This window comes from Zeus faber (assembly GCF_960531495.2).
Source record: "Zeus faber genome assembly, chromosome: 2".
NCBI classification, from domain to species: Eukaryota; Metazoa; Chordata; class Actinopteri; order Zeiformes; family Zeidae; genus Zeus; species Zeus faber.
The window spans coordinates 19,892,013-19,917,414 of NC_137189.1; the positions used below are offsets into that span (position 1 = coordinate 19,892,013).

At 43.0% G+C, this 25,402-nt stretch overlaps 1 protein-coding gene across 1 annotated transcript in view; it reads left to right on the forward strand.

Annotated features, from left to right (window-relative positions):
- Positions 1 to 25,402, forward strand: part of lama2 (laminin, alpha 2) — a 207,320-nt gene that overhangs the window by 71,563 nt on the left and 110,355 nt on the right. Inside the window, 7 exon segments of the mRNA XM_080021184.1 lie at positions 166 to 223; positions 3,763 to 3,865; positions 4,121 to 4,261; positions 7,458 to 7,622; positions 21,698 to 21,805; positions 23,667 to 23,878; positions 24,641 to 24,752. Of these exon segments, the coding sequence (XP_079877310.1) occupies positions 166 to 223; positions 3,763 to 3,865; positions 4,121 to 4,261; positions 7,458 to 7,622; positions 21,698 to 21,805; positions 23,667 to 23,878; positions 24,641 to 24,752 (899 nt within the window).

Genomic DNA, 25,402 nt, shown 5'->3' on the forward strand with positions numbered 1-25,402 from the left:
TAGCATTTTCTAGAAAGGCCGGCTATTTGAGGTGCAGCCACTTTCCAGATACACCCACTCCGTATCACTGTTTATGTGTGTGTGTGTGTGTGTGTGTGTGTGTGTGTGTGTGTGTGTGTGTGTGTGGTGTGTTTCTTCATGTGTGTATGTGTGTGTGATTGACAGCCCAGCCAGCAGGGTCGTGCCGGTGTAAGGAGGGGTTCGAAGGTCTGCGATGTGACAGGTGAGACACACACACACACACACACACACACAAAATTTTGAGAGAGAGAGAGAGGGAGCGAGAGAGAGAGAGAGACAGAGAGAATTTGTGACAGGTGAGCAAAACCTTTCAGCTGTTGTCTGTTCCAATTAATGTTTGGAGCATTGCCAGAAAGTTTTCATTAAGGTGGGTGATATTTTTAACCCTGTGCGGCGCTGATATTGTAGTGCAGAGATGTTCCCGGCACGTCGAAGGCAAGTCCAAGTCTCGTCTGAAATCTGGTCTCATGAACAGAATATGTTAAGACCTAAATTATATGGGGACATTTCAAGGATTTTCAATTAGAGTGTAAGAGAGCATACATTCTGTATGTAGGAAGCAGAAGTGTATACCAACTTCAACAGCAAAATGAAGATGTTTCCAAATTCAGAGATGCTAGACAGTATATGTTATATAATTGAGGTGTGTTGGATAAAATGAAGTATGTAAGATCATCATTTTCAATTATTTGATTCATTTCTTTTGGTAATTTAATTAATTTAGTTAATTAGTTCATTTCATATTGCCAAATGGTTATTGTTAATTAATTAATTTATTTATTATTTTTTTTATTATTTATTAATAATTAATTGTATTTTTTTATTATTAGGTTAATTTGTATATTCTCTATCGTCTAGATTACATGTGTCAAAAATCAGGCCCGCCACGTCATTTTACGTGGCCCGCAAGAGCTTAAATGGCATATGATTGTCTTAAAATAAAAGTCTATGCTGCTTTACCGCATACAGTGACCACAAACTACCTCTCCCACAATGCATGTCGATTTTGCGACCCACAAATTGACGACATCCTGCTACTAGATTTTCGTGTTTTCATATCGGCGTTTAACTAAAGCAGTTTTCTAACAAGTGATGGAGTTGAAAAATATGTATAAATAATCCCTAAATGTCCAACAAGAGAAAAATTGATGCAGAGGGGGGTCAATTTAATGAAAGAAGAGAAAGCCAATACATGTTTGTGCTTCAAGGAGAAAAAAACGCTATGTCTTCTGTGTCACGAGGCAGTGTCGGTGAAGAAGGAACACAATTTACGTCTGCATTTTGACACCAAACACTGAGCCAAGTATGCTAAATTTAGCCTCCAAGAAAAACATCGGGGGAGGGACATTTTTGAGGCGGTGGAGAGGTCCGTAAGTAAAACTAAATGACCCTGGGAAAAGTTGGTGGAGCTAACTACCGATGGCGCACCTGCAATGTGTGCATCACCTCATCAACTTCACCAAGAACTTGACCAGTGTAGTTGTGAAGTGAGACAATCCTATTTTGAGTTAATTACATCCGTCACACGTGTTCTTAGCAGCCCGCAATTATTTGTTGTACCAAAGTTCTATAATTTTACATTTATGTAAATGCATGTACAATATTTGTACACTTGAATAAATAATGATCAAATGCAGAGACTGACTAAGGAGTAGTTACATTTATACAGTGTTACAGCTACGACCGGCCCTTTGAGGGCAACCATAATGCTAATGTGGCCCGGGCTGAAAATGAGTTTGACACCCCTGGTCTAGATATTTTTCAGGTTTATTATACATTGCTGTCATTTTCTATTTTTTTGTCATTACTCATTTCTATCCATCTATCTATCTATCTATCTATCTATCTATCTATCTATCTATCTATCTATCTATCTATCTATCTATCTATCTATCTATCTATCTATCTATCTATCTATCAGCAAATAAATAAATACAACCCACTTCATGGTAAAAAAGTTGAACTGAAAATTCAAAACAAGCTCAGAACATGACAACAAAATGTTTTTTATACATGGAGACGTACAGCTCTTCCAGTGTTGCCGCCTCACTTGTGAGTTCAGGCAAATTCTCCAGAACTTGATTTAAATAACAGCCCTGGGTTGTTATTTAAATCACACACCGCAATGTTATTTATTCTTTTCAAGTCATTTCACGAAACCCCTTTTAAATAATAAATGATGTCACACATCAAACTATGGTTTGTATCAAGCCTTGTCAAAATCTATCCTCATTATGCTGAAATGTTGCACTTTAAATTTCAGAGGTTTCTTTCCACCGAGGCTATTGCCACGAGAGGCAGTGTTTATAAGATGGATTGTTCACAAGTCATTATCATATTTTATTCATTTTATTTGCATAATAAATGTATTTTATATTATGTTAGAACTGCATATATCAGTATATTTTATATGATGTTATCATTATGGTCGTTTGTATCTATATGTAATCAAGCTTGTGCAATATATCATATTTGTTTGGCTTTTTTAATACATATGGTCATGTTTTTATTTATTATTATTTTATTTATTTTTATTATTTATTATTTTAGTCTTTTAGATATTTTACTGTTTTCTCATTTTATCAAATAAGGGGAGGGAATGTACATTGCAGGAGTATAGCAAAGAACTCTCACTGAAAATATAAATGTATAAATTGTGCACAGCAAGCCTGGAAAAGATACTTTATTAACCACGTGGAGCCCAAAAATAGAAAAAAACGTGGAATTTTTTTCATCTCTCTGATGAAGGCATCACATTTTTTTTTACTTATATTGTGTATACAAAATACAAAACAAGTGTTTTGTGTTAATTTTCAATGTTGATAGTTTATTTATCAACATAATACAATGTACTCTGTGTGTGTGTGTGTGTGTGTGTGTGTGTGTGTGTGTGTGTGTGTGTGTGTGTGTGTGTGTGTGTGTGTGTGTGTGTGTGTGTGTGTGTGTGTGTGTGTGTGTGTGTGTGTGTGTGTGTGTGTGTGTGTGAGAACCATGGTGTTTACCCAGAATAGACTCAGTAAAACTGTATCCAGTGCTGTGTCCGAAGTGACAAAGTAGCATATTATTTAGTACGGCAAATTAGTGTTTAATACCCCCAAAAACAAACAGTAGTTTGTATCAAATAGTATGTGAAAAGTACCAGGATGACATCTTACATCCGGTGAAATACTGTAGTATGCAAACACTGCACACAATGCTGGTGAGCGCATCCCACAATGCATTGTGTAAACTGCTTTGCCCTTCAAACTTTTGTTTCCTACAAAATAATATAATACCTTAGATTGTAATATATTTTATGTGTCTGCTGGAGGATTTGGAGTTTCAGTGTTTGGCTCGGGGGAACTCAAATAGCTTATTTTGAAGAGCAGCGCATTTCGCATGATTTTCACTCCAAGTTGTCATAGGTCTAGGAAGCCTCCGTGTTTTATCGTTGTGGTGGGAGATTAAGTCGCATAGCTCTACCATCCATAAAACATATTAGAGCCCTCAATCGCCACATTAAACTTGGTCCAAACAAAGAGTTGTTTCCTTGCAATTGTGGTGCATACACACCCTCGTGCAGGAAGCGAGGAGGGTGGGGGTGGGGAGGTCTCCGAGGCCACCACCGACAAAATGGCCGCAATAAAACGACAGCCACAACCTTTGGATGGTAACGAGGAGCTCATACGATTCGTTAATCATTACCGCCTTGTTTTCGCTGGCCCTTTATCGCTTTCCTTTTTTCCCTCTTTACTTTTTAAGGTGTGCGTTCGGTTTCACCAGCTTCCCGTCCTGCAAACGCTGCAACTGCAGTACGGAAGGAAGCATCAACCACGACCCGTGCAGAGAACCCTGTATCTGCAAGGTGCACACACACACACATGCACACACACAAGCCTTGACATTGTTACCCTCTAGACATTAGCACAACGATAACATGCCTTGTGCCCATAATATCACTTCTATCACAGAACATAAACTTTGACGCATATCCCCTCGCTGTGTGTGTGTGTGTGTGTGTGTGTGTGTGTGTGTGTGTGTGTGTGTGTGTGTGTGTGTGTGTGTGTGTGTGTGTGTGTGTGTGTGTGTGTGTGTGTGTGTGTGTGTGTGTGTCCTGCAGGAGAACGTGGAGGGGGAGAGCTGCGACCGGTGTAAACTGGGATTTTACAACCTGCTCGCTGATAATCGCCGGGGCTGCGAGAAGTGTTTCTGCTTCGGTGTGGCCAGCCAGTGCTGGCCCGCCCCCTGGACCTATCAGAATGTAAGAAGCCTAACTTGGCGTGAGACACACACACACACACACACACACACATACATACATACATACATACATACATACATACATACATACATACATACATATAACATATTGTATATGATATGACGTGACCACTACCAAGTCATTTACGCAGCATCTGCAGTTCATCTATGGAAATGAACATATCATTAGTTGTTGGTACAGTTGTTTACACTTGCAGATTTTAACTTATTTACTTCTTTATTCATCTGGAAAACACTTTTGCACCCAAGGCCTTCACTGACTGCATTTAATCCGAACGCAAAGGGTCAATTTCCCCATGGAGAATCTATCTGTCTGTCGGTCTATCATTCGGTCTGTCTGTCTTTCCATCTGTCTGTCAGTCTTTCCGTCCATCTGTCTGTCTGCCAGCACGTCAACACCCGGGGCACAAATTCACAGCGACACCAAGTTTGTCACTCCACCAAACCGAACCCCCTTTGGAATACACTTTGTCTGGCGGGGATGGGGAGGAGAGTGAGAGGAGGAGAGGAAAAGGGCGGGAGGAGGACAAGAAGTTGTTGGGCGGGGGGGGGGGGCAAAGTAAAACGGACAAGAGGTTCAGAACAAGAGTGAGAGACGGAGGAGGAGAGACCAGACGAGACGAGACGAGACGAGATGGAAGGAGAGGAGAGGTGGAGGGGTGGTGAAGAGAGGTGAAGAGAGGAAAACAGTTTTTTGACTGACGGGAGAAGAGGAAAGGGGGGTGGGGGTGAGGGAGGTGGAGACTGTGACAGGCTGACAGCTCTGATTTAGATACTGATAGTGTGTGTGTGTGTGTGTGTGTGTGTGTGTGTGTGTGTGTGTGTGTGTGTGTGTGTGTGTGTGTGTGTGTGTGTGTGTGTGTGTGTGTGTGTGTGTGTGTGTGTGTGTGTGATGGAAAGGAGGAAGCCAAGGTCAGGTTAATTGCAACAACAGATGTGTGTCTGCCAGTCTCACTCACACACACACACACACACACACACACACACCCACACACACACACACACACACACACACACACACACACACACACACATTGAAGTGATTACACTGTGTGTGTGTGTGTGTGTGTGTGTGTGTGTGGTACAGGAGTTGCTTAACTGTGTGAAGGTCCCTCTTCCAAAACCATCAGTTGCAAGAAAATATTGATAAGCTGCGAAAGAGAACTTGACCACATTCCCATTTTATATTTTTTGAGTCGTTTTTTATTGTTTCCATTTTGAGCAAAAGCCGGAATCAAAATGAATAATTTAAATTTATTTCAAAATTTCAGATGGCCACAATATTCTGTAGCTTTTCAGTATAGATTGAGTTTTTTCTGTCGAAATGACATTGGTATAAACTGGATTTTTACTACCTGGTTATTTTTAGAATCCTAACAACTGCATTGAATTGTTCCAAATATGCATCAGTCATTCAAATTAAAACAATATTACTTTTATTTTTTCCTTACACCATCGCCTCACTTCCCTTATTTTTGCTCTGTCGAGAGGTAATCTCTTGCGGCCTGGTACGGTGATGGGGTGGGAGGGGTGGTCAGGTCAAAGGTTAAGCAGTCGGCCAAAATGGAGATTACAGTGTTTACCTATTTCCTGAGCTTTTCGCTCTCAAGCTAATAATTATATTTAATAGGTTCAAAGACATTTGATCCATCTTAGGAAAATTCCGTTAACCTAAGGGTACACTTCACTTCACAAATAAATATTTAATATTCAAAAATACTCGCATACACACTCTGTGTTTCACATGTAGACTTATTGAACTTTTTTTTACCTGTATTGACACACTTGTTATTTATTGTAAGCAAATTCAAATACAGATACATTAGATTATATTAAATACATAAAATGTAACTGAATACAAATGGCAATGTCAATGAAATGTGGCAAAATCAAGTCCAGACACCAGTGAAAAGAAATGTTTGATTATGTTTTGCTGCTTTCACACATGCACTGTAAACCTGAAATGATCTGGACTTTACCTGGACTTTACCTGGACTTTACCTACAGTCTGCGCCAGTTACCAGTTTACCTTGGTGCGGATCTTTGTGCATGGAGCGTAGCTGCTGCGTAGGTTTGGGCAGATTTGGGTGAATTGACAATGACAATTGACAATGACAGACAATGACAGACATTTGACAGACATTTTTTTAAATGTTTTTTATCCGTCAGGAAAAATCTGAGCATTGAAACGGTGTATGCGCAGTTTACCGTGTTCTGAAACTGGATCGGAGAGGGGGAGAGGGGGAGAGGGGGAGAGGGGGCGGAGGCTCTACGCTCAGCTCTGTCAAGAAACTACTCCGGATCTCACCCCTTTCCAGTTCCGTACAGCTCCATATGCAGATCTTGTGATAATATTATAGCAACATATAATCTAATCTCATTGAAAAATATTTAGACTTATTTTCTTTTCTGAGTTTCTTACACGTATGGAAAATGAAAAACGTAAACCTAACTTAATTGGATGATATGAAACAACATTTTAAACACAACTGAGTTAGGGGACTGTCCTGTTCCAAAAAAAACACTGGTGTGTCTCCACTGTCGCTTTCCGTTGCTATGGGACTTAATTTAGTAAAAACTGGATGCTTTTGTCTAAATACTTAACTTGTTAATAATAAACCCTGCACTTCTGGAACAGGGAGACCGCATTTGCCACATTAAATTACTTTCTATGCGCGCATGAACCCCCCCGCGCTCATGTTTAATGTTGCAAATGCGGTCTCCCTGTTCCAGAAGTGCGAATTTTGCACGATCGCCCAAGCCTACTGCTGCATACTCCTTTCTGCTTTCTTTATTATTCCTTTGCACTCTCACGTTTATATTGCGGATTCTTCCAAATACATGGAGTATCAACGCAAAAAAAAAGCCCAACTACTGATAAGTCTGTAGACTTGTCCATCATCTTGGGTGTGCTATAAAACTCGGGCAGCATCATTGCGTCACGTCCCGCCTCCTGCACGCTCTACCCAGGCTCCATCCCTCGTCTAAACCAGGTTATTTCCAGGTGGTGTCAACGCGTCTGACACGGACAATCTACGTTAATTTGCTACATGTGTGAAAGGGTAACGCCAGAAATTGTCCGGAGTGCATGTGTGGAAGCAGCTTATACAAAAAATAGATACATTTACCCCAAATCCTGACCCGACCTTTCCTCCTGCTCTCTGGCTGTCATGCAGGAGAGCACACTGAGTGGCTGGCACGTGACCGGGGAGACCGGGTGGAGTGTGTGGGCGGTGCACCGGCACCAGCCCCCATACCTCAGCGTCCACCATTCCGACGTGGCGGCGGGTCTTGGCGCCTTCTACTACTGGAGCGCCCCGGAACTGTACCTGGGCAACAAGGTGAGACGTCCACTTTTTGGATACAATGCAAAAATCGATACAGCACAATATTGCCATAGTTTTCCCAACAAACTGTCTGTGAGATATAGGCCATGTCCACACTAATATGGATACAGTTAAAAACACAGTTTTCGTGTGAAAACGTTTAAAAAAAGTTGGCCTTCCACACCGAAATGCCAAAAATGCTGCTCCCATTTCTTTAATACGCATGTGCAGGAAACCTGCGGCAGCAGTTACGGCACAGGTTAACTTTGTTTACAAGTGTGAAGAAGCATTGTTATTGTAATGCAGTCACCATCTTAAATCATTTAAGATTCTCAACGTGTCCAGATAACGAGACCCCCCCCAGGTCAGTTCATAATAGTGATCATAATATTCAGCCACAATACTGCACGGGCATGATTCCCAAAGTTGGAGAGTTCTGTAAACTTTTAATGGAGACACGGCAAACTAATTCAATTACTTGTAAACATGTAATTAAACCCAAAGGTTTAATTGCGCAAAGGTTACCGACGCATGTTGAGTTCATGACCTCAAGAAGCTCCGGGTGAACGGAAGACCAAAACAGAGAAAAACACGTGTTTTCAACTTTTTACTGCAGTCAAATGAGAAGGAAATATATCATTTCATAACATATTGCAAAATATCACAGAATTGTAGTGCAAAACTTGGTGTATTACAAAAGATAAAGAATATATAACGGTATCGGGACCCAAGTATCACAATAAAATCATACAACAACAACAACAGTACTGTAATGTAAAATCAACAGTACAAAGACATGACCTTGGTTCAGTGTACGGTTATTTTAATTAACTTCACAAAGCCATCGGTCGCGTAGTGACTGACAGACGCGAGAATGCAACCGACTGGTTTTCCCCCTCAGACCTCCAACTGCAAACACAAAAAACTTTTTCTTGAGCTTTCACTGTTTGCCGTCAGCCTCAAAAAAACGCTGTACTCGAACTAATTAGCTATGGTCAATAAGGAAAGCTTCCAACTTTTCAAGTGGTGGAAGACGTTACTCAGACCTTTTACAGAAGTAAAAGTACAAATACCCTGTGTACACTTGTACTTTTATGAGTGTTATTTAAAATGACTCTACTTGACAACTAAGTAAAAGTACAAATACCCTGTGGACACGTATACTTTTACGAGTGTTATTTCAAATGACTCTACTTGACAACTAAGTAAAAGTACAAATACCCTGTGGACACGTATACTTTTACGAGTGTTATTTCAAATGACTCTACTTAACACCTAAGTAAAAATACAAATACCCCCTGACACAGGTAAAACGGACAGTCAGTGGGTATTTGCAGACCCCGCCCCCGCTGCTTCTTTTTATTTTCCAGCCGTGCAATTAGACTCTTTGTCGAATCAGTCGGCTAATGGCTTCTGCATTGAATATGGCAAAATTTGTATTTATCTTTATTTTTCCACAACAGCCACAATGGCAACAAAACACACTTGTTGTGATGTTTGACATTGGAAAGGTGTGTGTGTGTGTGTGCGTGTGCGTGTGCGTGTGCGTGTGCGTGTGCGTGCGTGCGTGCGTGCGTGCGTGCGTGCGTGCGTGCGTACACAGGCACCTTAAAATATACTAAGAATTTGTACTGGTGAGGTTTGTTGCGTTTCACTACGGACGATTAGCATTAAAAAGCTTAACCGTCCAAAAAAATGGGGAATAAAAATAACGATTAAATTAAAAGTGAACAAAAAATAAACGAAAAAATGGATTGTCAAATAAATACAAACATATACTAATGTGTGCAAAAATAAATATATATACAGTATATATATGTGGGGGGGGGGGTGTCTGAATTTCATTGCCACGTGACCTCGCCTGATGTGTCATCCGTCCTCGCTCCTCTCTGTCCCATCTTTCTATCCCTTTATCACCCACCATTCCTCCCCGTCTTTGTTTCTTTTCACCAGTCTGGACCTCTCCCTCTCGCTTTCTTCCCCCGGGAGTGCTGTTTTTTTTCCTTTTCTTCCCTGTTCCCGAAAGCATCTCCCCTCCTCCCCTCCAGCTCTCCCCTACTGCTCTCTCGCTCTTTCTCTCGGTCTATTGCAGGGTATGGGTGTTTCGCCTGTTCAACTCCTTAATCAACTGTTTTTCTCCTAGCATGCGGGCAAACATAAGAATAACACACACACACACACACACACACACACACACACACACACACACACACACACACACACACTCCCCAAAATCATACTCACATTTAGCGATTCTCACACACTCCCAGGCTTATAAGTCAGATAATGATGTGTTTTGGAGGCATTAGGGGACAGCGGAGCAGAACTGAATGCCTCGAGACCCGGGAAACAAACAAATTACCAGTGTGATTGTGTGTGTGTGTGTGTGTGTGTGTGTGTGTGTGTGTGTGCGTGTGCGTGTGTTGTGTGTGTGTGTGTGATTGCTGGGAGCAACTTGTGAGTGTGAAAAAAAACAGGGTCTCCGCTTCCATTTCTAATGGTGTTACTGTGGGGTGTTTCCACACACACACTCGCACAGATACAAACTTGCGCACGCCCACACACAAACACGCACACGCACACACACACACACACGAAGACTAACAATAATTCACACAGAGGGGTCTGCCATGTTCGTTTGAGTTATTTGATGTGACAAATTGTCGCAACAAGCAATGTTTGTGTGTGTATGTTGGTGTCTGTGTGTGTTGGTTTTACTACACTTTTGAGGACCGGTTTGACCACAAAAATGTACAGATTTTTGGTTTAGAAGTGCACCAGAAACATGGGTCCTCACTTAGTGTGTGTGCGTGTGCGTGTGCGTGTGCGTGTGCGTGTGCGCGTGCACGTGCGTGTGCGTGTGTGTGTGTGTGTGTGCGTGTGTGTGTGTGTGTGTGTGCGTGTGATCCCTCTGCGTTTTTGAGCATGCCTTTGTGTGTCAACACCGCCGCGAATGCTCATTGGCCCATTAGAGCATTTGTCAGATGCTCATTGGTCCAGAAGCCCGTTCCACCAATGTTCCTTGGCCGGTTCACTGGCTGTGCAGGCCCAGTGACTGCTCATTCACAAGAGCGGCCGTAACCAAAGGATCGTCAAGGCGAACGTTGTGAAAAATATATTCCTTCTGCATTTTCGGCTAATTCACAGTGACAACAGCGATGGATGAGTGACATGGAGCTACAGAGAGAGAAGGAGGGAGCATCAGAACAAGGCAGAGAATATGAGTGCAAAGAAGGAAATACTTGGATGTGACAAAAGGTCATTGACCAGAAGTGAAACCTTCTGATGTGGATGATATTTAATAACAGCTATTGTATTATTTAAAGGGTTCCCTGTGAGTCTAATCTTGTTACAGAGGATTACAAAGCTGTGTGTCGTCTTTTTATAGCTAAGGCAGAGACTTTGAGGAGACGGGGAACACATCAGTAAGCGGTAAATGGAAAAACCTTTTGCGCTCTGTGGCAATGGTGATACGTATGGTAGAACTTATGTAGCGGTTCATGTCTTATTGCTCTCTGACACACTGAGCAGTTTTGGTGTCAGCCAGGCGTGTTAGCCAGGATAAGATAAGATATTCGGATCCGACTCTTCTAAAATCGACTCGGACAAAGGCTTGGACTCTGGCTGATGACCCCCTCATCTGAAAATGTTCAATGAAGATACACAAAATATAAAAATAATTTGGCTGTGAAACCCCTGCAGTTCCACCAAGTACCCCTAGGGGGCCATGGACCCCAGTTTGGGAGCCCCTGCTCTAAGGGAGCTTCAGACCGGGAGGGAGGCGGGAAACCATGATTGAAGGTTATAATGACTTAGATTTGAAGTCCACACAGTCAAAAAAATGTCAACAATATAATCAATTATTTCAAAAGAACTTATAGTCTTCTTTAGGTGTTTATTATAAATTGTATTGATTATCGATTAACCATTTAGGAATAGGTTTTTAATACGTTTTGTATTTTAATCCCTTTCTTTTTAGTTTTTCAAAAACACTCTTAAGACAACGATGACCCAGCGCCCAGGAAGCTGTTATCGAGCGGTCATAAGTGACAGATGTCCAAATACTGTATATCCTGTAGATATAATTTTTCAAACCCCACTTATTCAAAGGCCCAGAGTGGCTGAGTGCACTCAGGATAGGAACCCTGTCATGACATGTTCTATCTGCTCCTGGGCTGATTCCAGTGAGGTGTCTGGGAATGAGTGCCGTCCCAAGACACTACCCATTGTATAAAATGATAATTATTAACAGACGGTGCCAGGGGTCTCAAGAGAGAGACAGAGCCCATTGTCAGGGGTCCCGGTGATAAGGGAGGTGAAAACGTGAACGGTGACCTATGCAGGGGAATCAGAGGGTCAACGTTGTCTCTGGCTTAGCATGGAAGCACCTGCCTGAGTTTCATTCGACAGAGAATCCATCCGGCTCAGTTCTCCTGGGCGTCCATGGCAAGTCTGATGCTGTACTTTTGTAATAAACCTATTATTTCACTCAAGTCAGCGTCAGCGGTCACTCCTTCTTCATCAACACATCAAATTCATCAAGAAACTACGCCAGCTAGCCTACTCTGTACAATAAACTGGTGTTTACAACCCCCGTCTTCTGTGTCTCTGTAACGGAGGGCCCTGAACGCGCCACTTGGGTGGCGTGTGGTGGCGAAACTGCCACACCAGGTAACTGAGGGGATCACTTCCCCCTGACAAGGGGCCCTGATCATCTCTTCCCCCCCTTCTTCTCGACCTGGAAGTAAAGAGGTCCTGAAGGGTGGACAGGTCACAGCCGATGATCCTCTCTGCTGCTCTGATGACCTGTTCAGACTTTTATTGAGTTTTTATATACTTTTAGTTGGTGTTTTTCCCCATTATTGACTAACTGCTATGTGTTCCTTACTGATGTTCTGAAGTGTAAACTTGGGTAACACTTTCAATTACAGTCATTTTTTGTGGGTTTAAATTGCTGCGGTCAATTTGACCACAAACATAAAAAGTCTGTTTATTTTAACATAATAACTGGGTTTATTTTGATTTTGGCAACAGAGGATGCAGTAAAAGTGCTTAGGGTCACTAGCTTTCATCAGTAGCTCACAGGGACTTCCAGTGTCTGTTCACACTGTTTAATCAATTGTTTATAAGAAAATGTTCAATACATTTGATTTAAACATTACATAAAACATTTAAAAGAATTGGTGACTTCTTGGTGAATGAACTTTATAGTGGCCCATTTTTGGGAGTTAATTGACTTTTAAACTATATTTCTAATGAATATACTTTGTATATTTGTAATCCCCTGAGGAAAATTCAGGCGTTATAGCAGCAACAGCAATGAGAATAAAACATAGTAGAGGTACAGGTAAGAGTAAGAGTACAGAGCCGGACCAAGATATTAAGAATAAAAATAGAAATAAGAGAAAATAAAGATAAAATAAGATAAAACACTGGTCTGCTGGCCTTAGATATCTGCACTGATGAGTGAATGTAAACATGTACATATGCAGTCTGTCAATAATAGTCTATTAATAATATATATAATTTATAATATATAAATTAATTAGTATATTAGTCCATGTATAATTGCACCATAGTCCCTGCAGGATTCAGTATTTAATGGGGAAATTAACTTCACGGGGGAAAAAAACAAACATGAAGAAGACACACTGACGCTGCAGATGTCCGCCATATTTTGTCTGCATCTAGGTAATCCTGTTAAAAGGGCGGAGAAGTTTGATAAGAGACAGAAATGAACCTGACACGGGTGACATCAGGTGTCGTACATGTACAGGGAAAGAAAGAAATATATTTTTTTAGCAGAGGGTGAGGCCTCGCTGTTTCTGAAATTAAGTTTTAGTTGAAAATCTTTGAGAGAATAATTTTCATTTACAGTGGACTTGCAAAACTAATAAGTAGTGTATGTGTGAATAATGTAGTGTGTGTGTGTGTGTGTGTGTGTGTGTGTGTGTGTGTGTGTGTGTGTGTTTGTGTGTGTGAGCCCATGTGCACTCCGAAGTGCACACTTGAGTGTTTGTCTACAAAGGTTCCTGTGCCTTTTACAATTTGTGTGATCCAATACTTGAGATCAATTCCCTTCCCTTCTCCTCAGTTTTTCTCCTTCTCTTCTCTTCTCTTCTCTTCTCTCTCTTTCTTTCATCTGCTCCCTCTTCCCCTCTTCCCATCCGCCTTTGTGCTTACGCTACGTGTAGAGATCTATCACGCTGATAGGCAATTAGGAAGCTCAGCGGTGCTTTGTCCGAGATAGGAAAAAAGCGCAAACAAGAAGCTTCTGTTTGGATGCCTTTACATTGATCATGGCACATTTGTTCCCTCTCCTCCAAAAGAAGGGGGAGGAAGGGGGATCTCGTACCAAATGCCTCGGTACACACACGCTTCCAAACTCCGTCCAGTATAAACACAAGCCACGGCAGAGAGTTTGACTCCGGAGGAACTGCGGTGGGCAGCGCCGAGCCCTCATCTTTGTGAAAAGATTCAGTGTGATTCTGCCGAGGCGCGTTTCCGTCTCCCTCAGACACAAAACACTGACAACCGTCGATCACATCCGTGACCTCCAGCCAAAGAGGTTCACCTTCGCGGGACCCCGCGCCAACCCTGAGGTTTCAAAGTCGCCGTTCCTGATAACCGTTGTTTTCCACTTCAGTTTCCTAGAGACATGTTGAGTCAATACATAGTTTTCTCAAGTTTCTTTGGCTTACGGCCTTCAAGGGCAGCTGCTCTATGGCTCAGTGATTTATCCAATGTGAAAACATTAACTATGAACTCAAACTTGGTCAGATTGTGTTGTATTAAAGTTATTTTTTAATTCAATTTGTGATATTAGACTGCGAGGTCTTTACAGTCCCTATCACAGGAGAGACTGGACTTTCGCAGCCAGCATTTGATTTGAATCCTTTTGGATCCTTGACATACAACACCTTCAGCCGATCTGATCAACAAGAAAATAGGATTCTTGTTCTTCGTCCAGTCGCAAGAACGGCGAAATGGTATTTTCCGCTGATAAAATCCAACAGTGCACACTTTTGTTTGTGTTTTATTGCCGTAATAACATCCATTTCTGCTCAAACTGATGCGGTGGCTGCATCGGCACGATCATCTGCAACCATTCCTGCTGTTCTTAAAATCTGCTCTGTACTGCGTCATGAACGAACTCGCCTCCTACAGCGACAGCCTCCGATTTGTCTGTCCCACGGCTGGACGGGCTGAGAGGGACCACCGAGGACCAAGCTCAGACCTCGCGCTGTAGAGTATGCACAAGGTCTGGCTCTCGAGAGGCTGAAAAAGTTCCACTGTGGAATCACATTTGCGATAGCCTCCACCTTGTTACAGCATGAAACACTAGATCATGATATAACCCCACTTTCCTGATTCCATGGGAGATGTGTCCCCAGTCTCTTTTACTTCCATTTTCTTACTTAAAAAAAAACAGATGAAGTAGTCCACTTAGTTGGTATTGATGTCTGCCATTAGATCACGGCACTTCTTCCTGTCATTGGTCAACAGGCTGAATGTGTTTAGCTCCAATGGAAGCCAAATGTAGTGGACACAACGTTGTTATAGGCTGATTTATTTTATTTTATGACTTATTTTCTCATATTTTTCTCAAAAATATAGGGAGTGCTTCGCTGTTTTTAGCTTTGCTCTATATCAGCCACCCTTGTCAATATGACATAAATATACAGTAGGTTGAGTATTCATAGGTTTCAAACAAAAGGCTTTCGTGTTGAGGGTTGACTTTCCTTCCCGTATGCTTGCGCTGAGACTCTGAAACATCTTTGGGGGGTCTTTTGTCTTTGTTGCACCGTTGAGGTTAAATGAGCCTTCTTGGGTGTATGAGCTTGCAAAGTATGTTCTTTGACACGTCGTCAGTGGCAGCCTTTTCTTCTCTCTTATATATTCTGTGGTCTTCCTTACAAGCAAATTACACACACGCACGAACACACGCACACACATGCAGACACATACACACATGCAGACACATACTAAGGGTCATTGGATTTGTGTGTTATTGTGCATTCCACTTTGCCCTAGTCCATCTGGAGCCAATATATTTCTACAGCTAGTGTGTGTGTGTGTGTGTGTGTGTGTGTGTGTGTGTGTGTGTGTGTGTGTGTGTGTGTGTGTGTGTGTGTGTGTGTGTGTGTGTGTGTGTGTGTGTGTGTGTGTGTGTGTGTTAGTGGAAGGGGGGGTTAGCATGTGTAGACTGGCAGATAAAAAGACTCCCCTGGTTCACAAAGTAAACAAACTACGGAACAAATCCCAGACTGAAGACGCAGGTGTGTGTGTGTGCGTGCGTGCGTGCGTGTGTGTGTGTGTGTGTGCATCCTGCTGTTGTTTTGCTGTGTGTATCTTTGTGGTTTGGTTGTTTTCATTTGTGGGAGTGTTTGTGGGTGATTGGATGTCTCTGCGAATGAATGCGGGTCTGTTTGTGAATACAAATTTATGTTTGTGACTGTGTGTGTATGTTTGTGTGGGTCCATTCGTAAATATTTGTGTTGTAAATGTGTGTGTATCCTCGATCCTGTGTGTGTTTGTGTGCATGTTTGTGTGTTTTAATGCATTTGTTTGATTGTGTTTTTATGTGTGTATGTATGAGTGTGATCTGACTGTGAGTCTGAGTGTGGGTGTGGGTGTGGGTGTTTGTACATGTACATGTACGTGTGTGTGTGTGTGTGTGTGTGTGTGTGTGTGTGTGTGTGTGTGTGTGTGTGTGTGTGTGTGTGTGTGTGTGTGTGTGTGTGTGTGTGTGTGTGTGTGTGTGTGCTTTCAGAGTGCAACTGCCATGGTAAAGCCAATACATATTACTTCAATCAAACCGTGGCAGAACTGTCACTCTGCACTGAGTCTGCGTGGGTTGCCGTGGGAACACAGCAGGAATTAACTGGGATAGCTGCATAGCCGGATTCTACAGGCCTGATGGGGTAGGTCCTCTTACAGCGAGTTGGTCATTCCATCTGCTAGCTGTCTGCTTTTCAGTTTGTCTGTCAATCTGTCCGAGGCTGGGCTGATCCCTTTGCTACTATTCTTGTGTTTCTTTACGCCCTCGAGTGCTGACAGATTGATAGGATAATGTGTGTGTGTGTTTGTTTTCTGAAGCTTTGGTGACAATCTGGTCTTAATTTCCTGAAAGATGCTTTGCCTTTGTTCTGACCACCTCCCTCGGCTAACCCTCTTTCTCTCTCTCTCTCTCTCTCTCTCTCTCTCTCTCTCTCTTTCTCTCTCTCTCTCTCTCTCTCTTCATTGACTGGGTAATGATAAATCTCTTCCATCCTATTGGCTGCTCATTCATTCGCTATCCACGTTCGGAAAGTGGCTCTTTGCCAGGCAGGTTCAGAAAGGTTCATAAAATAATAGTTTTAAGTAATGCTTCATTTACCCCAAAAAACAGGAATTACTTTAAGTGCATATTATGTTGTTAAAAAATACTTGGTTTTGTTTAATCGTGCATCATTTATCCATGAGGTTATGAGAAATCTGCCAATGCCGCATTTTACATCATGGCAGAAGTGTGAGGAGAGGGTTTCTGTACTGGCTTCTTCACCAAACAAACAGCCAGCATCCAGGCAAGGCAGGGGTTTTTGATGCACACTTAGGCTTCATAATCATAAAGTCGTACATTCAGGGTAAAATTGCAACAAAAGTTTAAACATAAAATTCACCGTCCAACTTGAGAGAAATAAACCAAATAAAACAACTAAAACTTGCAATCTTCCCATAGTGCATGCTTGTGCCATCTCTTCCCCAGGTAAACACACACATGCACCTGGCCATCCCATGATGTAAAACAAAAACGTGACATGAATAACTTTGCTCATCTCATCTCTCAAGGGGGATATAGTATCAGGCAGCAAGTGAACAGTCAGTTCCTGAAGTTGATGTGATGGAAGCAGGAAAAATGGGCAAGCGTAAGGATCTGAGCCACTTTGACAAGGACCAAATTGGGATGGTTAGACAACTGGGTCAGAGCATCTCTATAACGGCAGGTCTTGTTGGGTGTTCCTGGTATGCAGAGGTTAGTACCTACCAAAAGTGGTTCAAGGAAGAACAACCGGTGAACCAGGGTCATGGGCATGGGGTCTAGGGTCATGGCCCATGGGCTCATTGATGATGTGGGGAACAAAGTCTAGCCCCTCTTGTCCGATCCCACAGAAGAGCTACTGTGGCACAAATTGCTGAAACACTGCTATGATAGAAAGGTGTCAGAACACACAGTGCATGGAAGCTTGCTGCGTTTGGGACTGTGTAGCTACGGAGCGGTCAGAGTGCCCATGCTGACTCGTGCCCACCGCCAAAAGCGCCTACAATGAGCATCAGAACTGGACCGTGGAGCAGTCACGTTTTCCTCTACATCATGTGGATGGCCGGGGTTAGGGTCCAATCCGATCAAGCCTCTGTGGGATGTGCTGGAACAACAAGCCCGATCCCGGGCTCGACCTCGCAACATACAGGACTGAAAGGATCTACTGCTAACATCTTGTTGCCAGATACCACAGGACACCTTGACAGGTCTTGTGGAGTCCATGCCTCGATGGGTTAGAGCTGTTTTGGCCGCACAAGGGAGTGCTACACAATATGAGCGGTTATTAGTGGTGGTTTTAATGTTGTGGCTGATCAATAAATTCATGTCAGCATTTATTTATTAACTTTAAAATTATTCTCATTATTTTGTCAAGATCTCCCAAAATCCCAATTCCTAACCTCAGTCAAATTTATAGCCTTTGTTTTCCGTCCGTGCTGCTTCACACACACATCCAGCAAATTAGCAGTTTCCCCCATCCAACCTCCTTTTAGAAACCTCAAAAGAGGCTTCAAGCTGGACTTGCTTCTGTACTTCTGACGTTACTCACCAAACAAAGGAATCCCCTGCTGAAAACAGAGGCTTTATTTGAATGAACACTGTGTCAGATCCCTCTAACAGCTGGGATTATGTCCTTCTATCTGACAATAGAGTTTTAATATGGGCTGGCTCATAATGGCGGCTAATAGGGCTTAATAGCAGGCTTATCCACCTCCGCAGAGACTCCCACAGCCACCTTTTGTACTTACGCAGCTCAGCGATCCAGGTGTTTGGCCATCCACTGTGTGTGTGTGTGTGTGTGTGTGTGTGTGTGTGTGTGTGTGTGTGTGTGTGTGTGTGTGTGTGTGTGTGTGTGTGTGTGTGTGTGTGTGTGTGTGTGTGTGTGTGTGCGCGTGTTCGCGTGCGCGTGTGCGTGCACACAATGTTCATGTCCACCTGTCAGGCACTCTACTCAAAACATAGGACATAGGGATGTTATTTATTTTCGTCCATCGCCTACAATACATCCTTATCTCCTGCCGTGTCCATCGTGCTCCATTCGTTCCTCTCTTCTCTTTTTTTTATACCCTAACTCCTCTGATCCATCTTTCCTCCCTCCGTCAGCTCAGTGGGGATTGGTCATCACCGTTCCCATGGCACAGGAGGTTTATTATAAATCTTGAACCTTAAAGGGTTAAGCTTCAAGGATGATAGTTACATGGAACTCCTTTTTCCCAAAAAATGTGTGTATTATGGCATTTGTTATATTATAGGCCCTGAACCTCTCAAATGAAGGTTGTGAGTGGCAGTGCAGCGCACGTCAAAATATTTCAAGAGAGAAGCCTTTTTTTGTATAGAGGGAAAAAAACACAGAATTTACATTATATCTTGTGGTAGACCACACTATGTACATAATTTACACATCAGGAAAAGGTCTCAAGAAGAACAGAATACAATGATGAAATGTAAACTTAAAAGATACAGTATATGTTCAATATTTTTCTGTCCACACCTTATTATAATGTTGGTTGACATCATTTATAACTGAACCTTTTTACTATCGTGAAATTTGCCGCTTCTCATTTGGCTTCAATGTCATCCAACGATGCAAAATTTTAAGCCTTAAAAACACGTTAAAACCCCTTCTCTGCTAAGGCCTGTTTCGAAAAATGGCGAACCTACCCATGAATTACCCATCTTTTGACAACTTGATCATATGTTTTCTTTTTTCAAATCTATTTGGTGGGTCTGAGGCCTTGATGTAACTCTTCATGTGAGTCGTGGCATGAACATAATGTGTAGACTGTATCAGTCCTCCAACTTTGACCAAGACTCAGTCCTATCGCATCTGTAATAGAGCTCTTCACAGGTCTACCCTAACCTGACCGAGGTCCGATCCGTGACTCGGAGGGGTTTCGGGTCCACATTTTATTATGGCCAATTGGTTTCGGTTCGAGTCAGGGCCCGGGTCTTATGTGTAGCACCAGAATGGATCCTAGATGAGGTTCTATCAGGGCTGATCACCAGAGGAACATATGAAAGGGCGGATAATTATCGGATCTGTTTTGGATCCAGGAAATAACCGACCTGCGATCTGGGTTCTTCTCCCCTCCGACATGCATTGGGTTGGTTTTTTGTAATATCGTGGAGAAGAAATAGCCGGCGTCGGTCGGCTCTCGGGACATATCTCCCGGGTTCAAGGGTGTGGGTTCCAGTCCAAATTTTGGGACCAGTGGAGACCTAATGTCTAATCTGTAGACCAATGCAGGTTAAAACACGGGGCTGCTCAGAGCACACAGCTGCTCTGCTAAATGTGGCTCAGTGGGTGGAGGTGCTATCTGTGAACCAACAGCACCTCCAGCTCAATACTGGGGTGCCAATGAGCGTGTGTGTGTGTGTGTGTGTGTGTGTGTGTGTGTGTGTGTGTGTGTGTGTGTGTGTGTGTGTGTGTGTGTGTGTGTGTGTGTGTGTGTGTGTGTGTGTGTGTGTGTGTGTGTGTGTGTGTGTGTGTGTGTGTGTGTGTGTACACGTCTTTCACTCAGGTGTAAAATGGCTGATTATTCTCGAGACTAATGATGCAGAGTGGACAAGGTTTACAGAGGAATTATGACTAAATCTACCCTCCACCCCCTTTCTCCCTTTTTATTGTGGTATAATAATGAACCTCAACAGGGGGGGCCCTGTTGAGGTTACAGATAAAATAATTCCAGGAGGAAATGCCGACGCAGCGTTTCCCCGGCTAGGGCTCCTCCTGTCGACTCCACAGAAAACTGTGTTCGCCGTTGGAATGCCAGACAGAACCGCCACTATTTATAATAGTGACACATGATTGTAATATTCTGAGCTAAAAAAAAGAGGTATTACTTGATGACACAAAGTTTGTATACAGATTTGTATGTCTTTCCGTGCCCCACAAACATAAACGTACAATAAATTCCACCGTGATTCAACCCAAACCTCCAAATGCATTTGTCTGTATTTACGGTATTTGATGTCACATATTTTACATAATAAGCTTTATTTATCAGGTCGTTTCACTGAGATCAACATCTCTTTTCCAAGAGAGGCCTGAGAATGAATTACATTTATATATGTAAAAATCTCAATTCAATTCAGTCACTCAACTCAAAAGTGTCCTGGAAAGTTTGATTACAAGGCGTAAAGAACGTTGTTGCAGAAGTTTGAGAGGACCATCTGCCTTTTTTTCATGGAACAGTGATTGTGATAGGTGTTTTAAGTCATGAATCCAATAGCACGGTGGTAAAGTCAGGTCTAGTCGCTGTATCATGTGTTGGTAACAACCATCAAATACCAAATACCAGTGTCAAGAACACCCTTCTGGGTGCTGGTAGGTGAAGGTAGATAAAGATGGGTGGTAGATAAAATGAACGGAAATGCATTCCAGAAATAAATGATCATCTTCCTACTGATGAATGAGTCATCTGTGTCCACTGAAATGCCTTAAATATAGATGACATTATACTTGCGTGATGCTCTTTATTCTAATTGGTTGAGAGTGTTGATCCGGGGTCAGCCATGACTATTTTATGCAATGGGTTGGCTCAGTGTGTGTGCGTGAGTGTGTCTGTGTGTTTGAGAATGGTTGCGTTATATTCATATTTTATTTGTAGTGTATTTGATTTATTGTCTCATTTGTGCAACCGATCAAATGTTACCTGTTTGTGTGTAAGTGTGTTTAAACTGCTTGGACTAATCTGTGCTTAAATATACTTTTATTCTCTCTCTCTCTCTCTTTCTCTCTCTCTCTCTCTCTCTCTCTCTCTCTCTCTCTCTCTCTCTCCACGTCCAGCTGTCAGCTTACGGTGGAGATCTCCTCTACACCGTGTCTTACACGACTGACCAACAAGAACAGCAGACTAACATCAGAGTCACCTCACAGCCAGATGTGGTCATAGAGGTAAGAACACACACACACACACACACACACACACACACACACACACACACACACACACACACACACACACACACACACAGTCTCTTTCAAGTGGAGTGGAGCGCATTATAAACATAAATAAACAATAACCCAGGGAGAAAATCATTACTTGCAAAGCAACCGCGTCTTCAAATTACTATTTGTCTTTGCTTTTATTTATTGACTATTAAACCACTGCTGACCACTTAATATAGTTGCAAATGAAAAGAGGTGAGGCCCTGCACACACACAACACACAAATCACCACCACCAACAGTCACACAGCAAAAAATGCTGCGCCTTGCAATAAAGCATTCAGATAAAGACTCTCTCTCTCTCTCTCTCTCTCTCTCTCTCTCTCTCTCTCTCTCTCTCTCCCTCTCCCTCCCCCTCCCTCTCTCTCCCTTTATGCATGTCCCTTTAATGACTGGGAAGCTCTGTGATGTATGGTGGCAATAAGCAAGACAGCCAACCCATTAGGGAGCTGTTTATTTACCCTATATCACATAAACTCTGTCTTGGGTTCACACGTTATGCCAAGCCTTTGCAAAACGATCTGGCCATTTTGAATAAAACAACAGAACCAAACATTGCCAATGCTGCTGCACGCGCAGAGTTCACTCCAAATGAGAAACACACTTGTTATTTGCGACTTTCCATTCAGACACACATTAACACCCGCCTCCATCATTCTAACTCCAGGGGTCTTACCAGGGGCATGAGGCGCTTGAAGTGCTTTTGTCCTGAGAAAGGTTCTAAATCTATCTTTCTGGTAGATGATGATGGGAAATACAACAAATGGCTGAAATTGGACAGGAGAGGCAAAGGGAGGAGAGGAGAGGAGGGTGAAGAAAGAGGGAGAGAGAAAGTGAGCGGAAGAGAGAAGGAGAACGCTTCAAATAAAGGAAGAAACAGAGAGCGAGTGAAGGAGAGAGAGAACCAGGTGCAGGTTTTATTTCGAGATCTGTCAGGGATGGACAGACCGCGAGACGAGGGGAGAGTGGGAGGATAAGAGAAGAGAGGAGGCATCTTCTCAACGTACTCAAAGCCTCTCCAAGTGATTGCCTTAATGAACCACCATCACACTGTCAAGCAGCAAACCTCTCTCTCTCTTGCTCGCTCTCTCTCTGGCTCTCTCTCTCTCTCTTTCTCTCTCTCACTCGCTTGCTCTCTCTCTCTCTCTCTCTCTCTCTCTCTCTATGTTTCTTTCTTTGCGTGTGTCTTCTGGGCCACCTGAGAGAGCTCTGATCTTAACATTTGCTAAGATTCGCGAAGCTCTCCTCAGTTCAGATCTGTTCAAGTCACTGGCGGAGCCTTGGAGATGTAGGTCTGACGGAGGTCCGGGGGGGCGGGGTGGGGGGGGTCTGTTATGGTGGCGCCGGTACTCCATTTCCTCTTTCTTCTTCCCTCTTTATCTCCCTCTCTTTCAATTAGTTCTCATTTAAAGCGTGATTGGCATGTCAGCCCAGCCCCCTCCTCACTTCCCCTTCTCTCGAGCTGTGTATCCCTCTCCCTCTCTCAACCTCTCCCCCCTCCACTCTCCCCCATCAGTAGTTGTCACTCTGCGTTAGCCGCTACAGGTTCATTGATCGCCGGTGGCTCTGTTCTACACCGGAATCAGTCAGTCAGTTCACTTTCAATTTCAGTCCATTCCAGATGTCGATATCAAACCACAAGTCATTAGCTAATGACTGCTGAGCGTCACTCACTCTAATTCTTCTTTTTTCCCCCCCCTTATGTTCTTTGGTCGTGCTCTTCTTTGATTTTAAAATCTTACTCGAGGCTTTGCAAAAAGAAAGTCACTTTGGATGAGCCTTTTCTCTCCCCTCTTTTGCCTCGTCAGGGGGGCGGCATCAAGATGATCGACGGGCGGTTCGGCCAGCCGGTGTACCCCTCCTCTCCGAGCACCAATCGGGTCGCTCTCCTGCCGGAGAATTTCCTGGCGTTGGAGTCCAGGCAGCCGCTCAGTCGAAAGGAATTCTTGACCGTCCTGGCCAACGTGACCAGCGTGTTGGTGAGAGCTTCGTATAGCACGGAGCCCAGCGCGGTCTACAGGTACGGTTTGGAAACCCTAACCTCCCTGGGGTCTTCAAGACCCCTTTCTCAACCCACACAAAGGAGAAAGTTTGGAGTTTTTAACAAGTTTCTCCCTGTTTTATCCTCACCCCTCATGTCGTCCTGAGGTAGGTTTCATTCCAACAGTGGTCCTGCCTTTTCTCCAAACTGGAGGTGGAGGCTCCCTCCCCCCATCGCAAGTCCAATACAAGCAATGAGGGACAAATCCACAATCTGCGTTCAGTCCAAAAACTCACTCCACATTTCAGGCACAGCTAATATTTTGCCATAGCAGTCTGACTTTGCAATTTGCCGGAGTTATTTTCCACCCAAATGGGTGACCCGCCGAATTGTGTGAAACAGGTATAAAAAAGGGATTAACTTGAAAAAACCCCTATTCCTATATCCTGATCTCAATCCTATTCCTATTACTATTCCTTTAGATTGAACTCTTCCGCCAGTGCATGTTGGTATTGAACTGCAGTCTTTGGTGCTACTTGTGAGTGCTGTGTCCTACCTTGGTAGCCCTGTATTTCAAACTTGAATAAACAAAGATTCCATCTTGCAAAACTCCTGTATGGCCATGGCCTGGCCATGGACCTCAGTTAGACTTTCCATCAATACTTGCACAGTGAAGTTGTTGGCATTGAAAATACAGAAGTCTTACTTGGATGTTTAATGTGCGTGTGTGTGTTATCTCCGCGTCTGTGTGTGTGTGTGTGTGTGTGTGTATGTGTGCGTGTGCGTGCGTGTGTCTTCTAGGCTGCACACATTCTCTATGGAGATCTCCGGTCCGTCTACCAGAGGACAGAACAGAGCCTCGGCTGTGGAAGTCTGCTCCTGTCCACCCGGATACGCCGGGGCCTCCTGTGAGGTACTGTACACTCACGCACGCGCACGCGCACGTGCACACACGAACACACACACACACACACACACACACACACACACACACACACACACACACACACACACACACACACACTCACACAAACAGTTACCTAGCATCAGTAATGGACCGCCGCCCCAACGAAGGTTCTGAGGAGGAGGATTTTCTCATAAAGAGCAGATTCCCTTTATATACTTTTTTTTTTGTTATTGTCACGGCGAGTGGGCTTGACAGCTTGGATAATTATACGTCACTTTTTATGATTTAAGAGGTTTATTTGTCACCTACATGTACATATGTTCATACATATATGAAGTGAAATGTCTTTACAACCCACCCGGAGATTATACACAATAGTTTCTAAACTGAACATAATAGCTAACCTAATTCCTACCGAGCTAACTAACTGAAACAAACTGATTCCTAAAACGTAATGCAGTTAGTCCATAGAATAATAGAAATAAAATATAATAAAAAATAAAATAAGACTCAAAAAGTTAAATAAGAGTGGAGGTACAAAATAGAAGTAAAGGAGTTTTGTATATGGGATAGGCTATTTGTATATACAGACAAGTGCAGTAAAGTGCATGTGAATAAAGTGAGTATGGAGATTTACAGTACAGTATACAACAGTA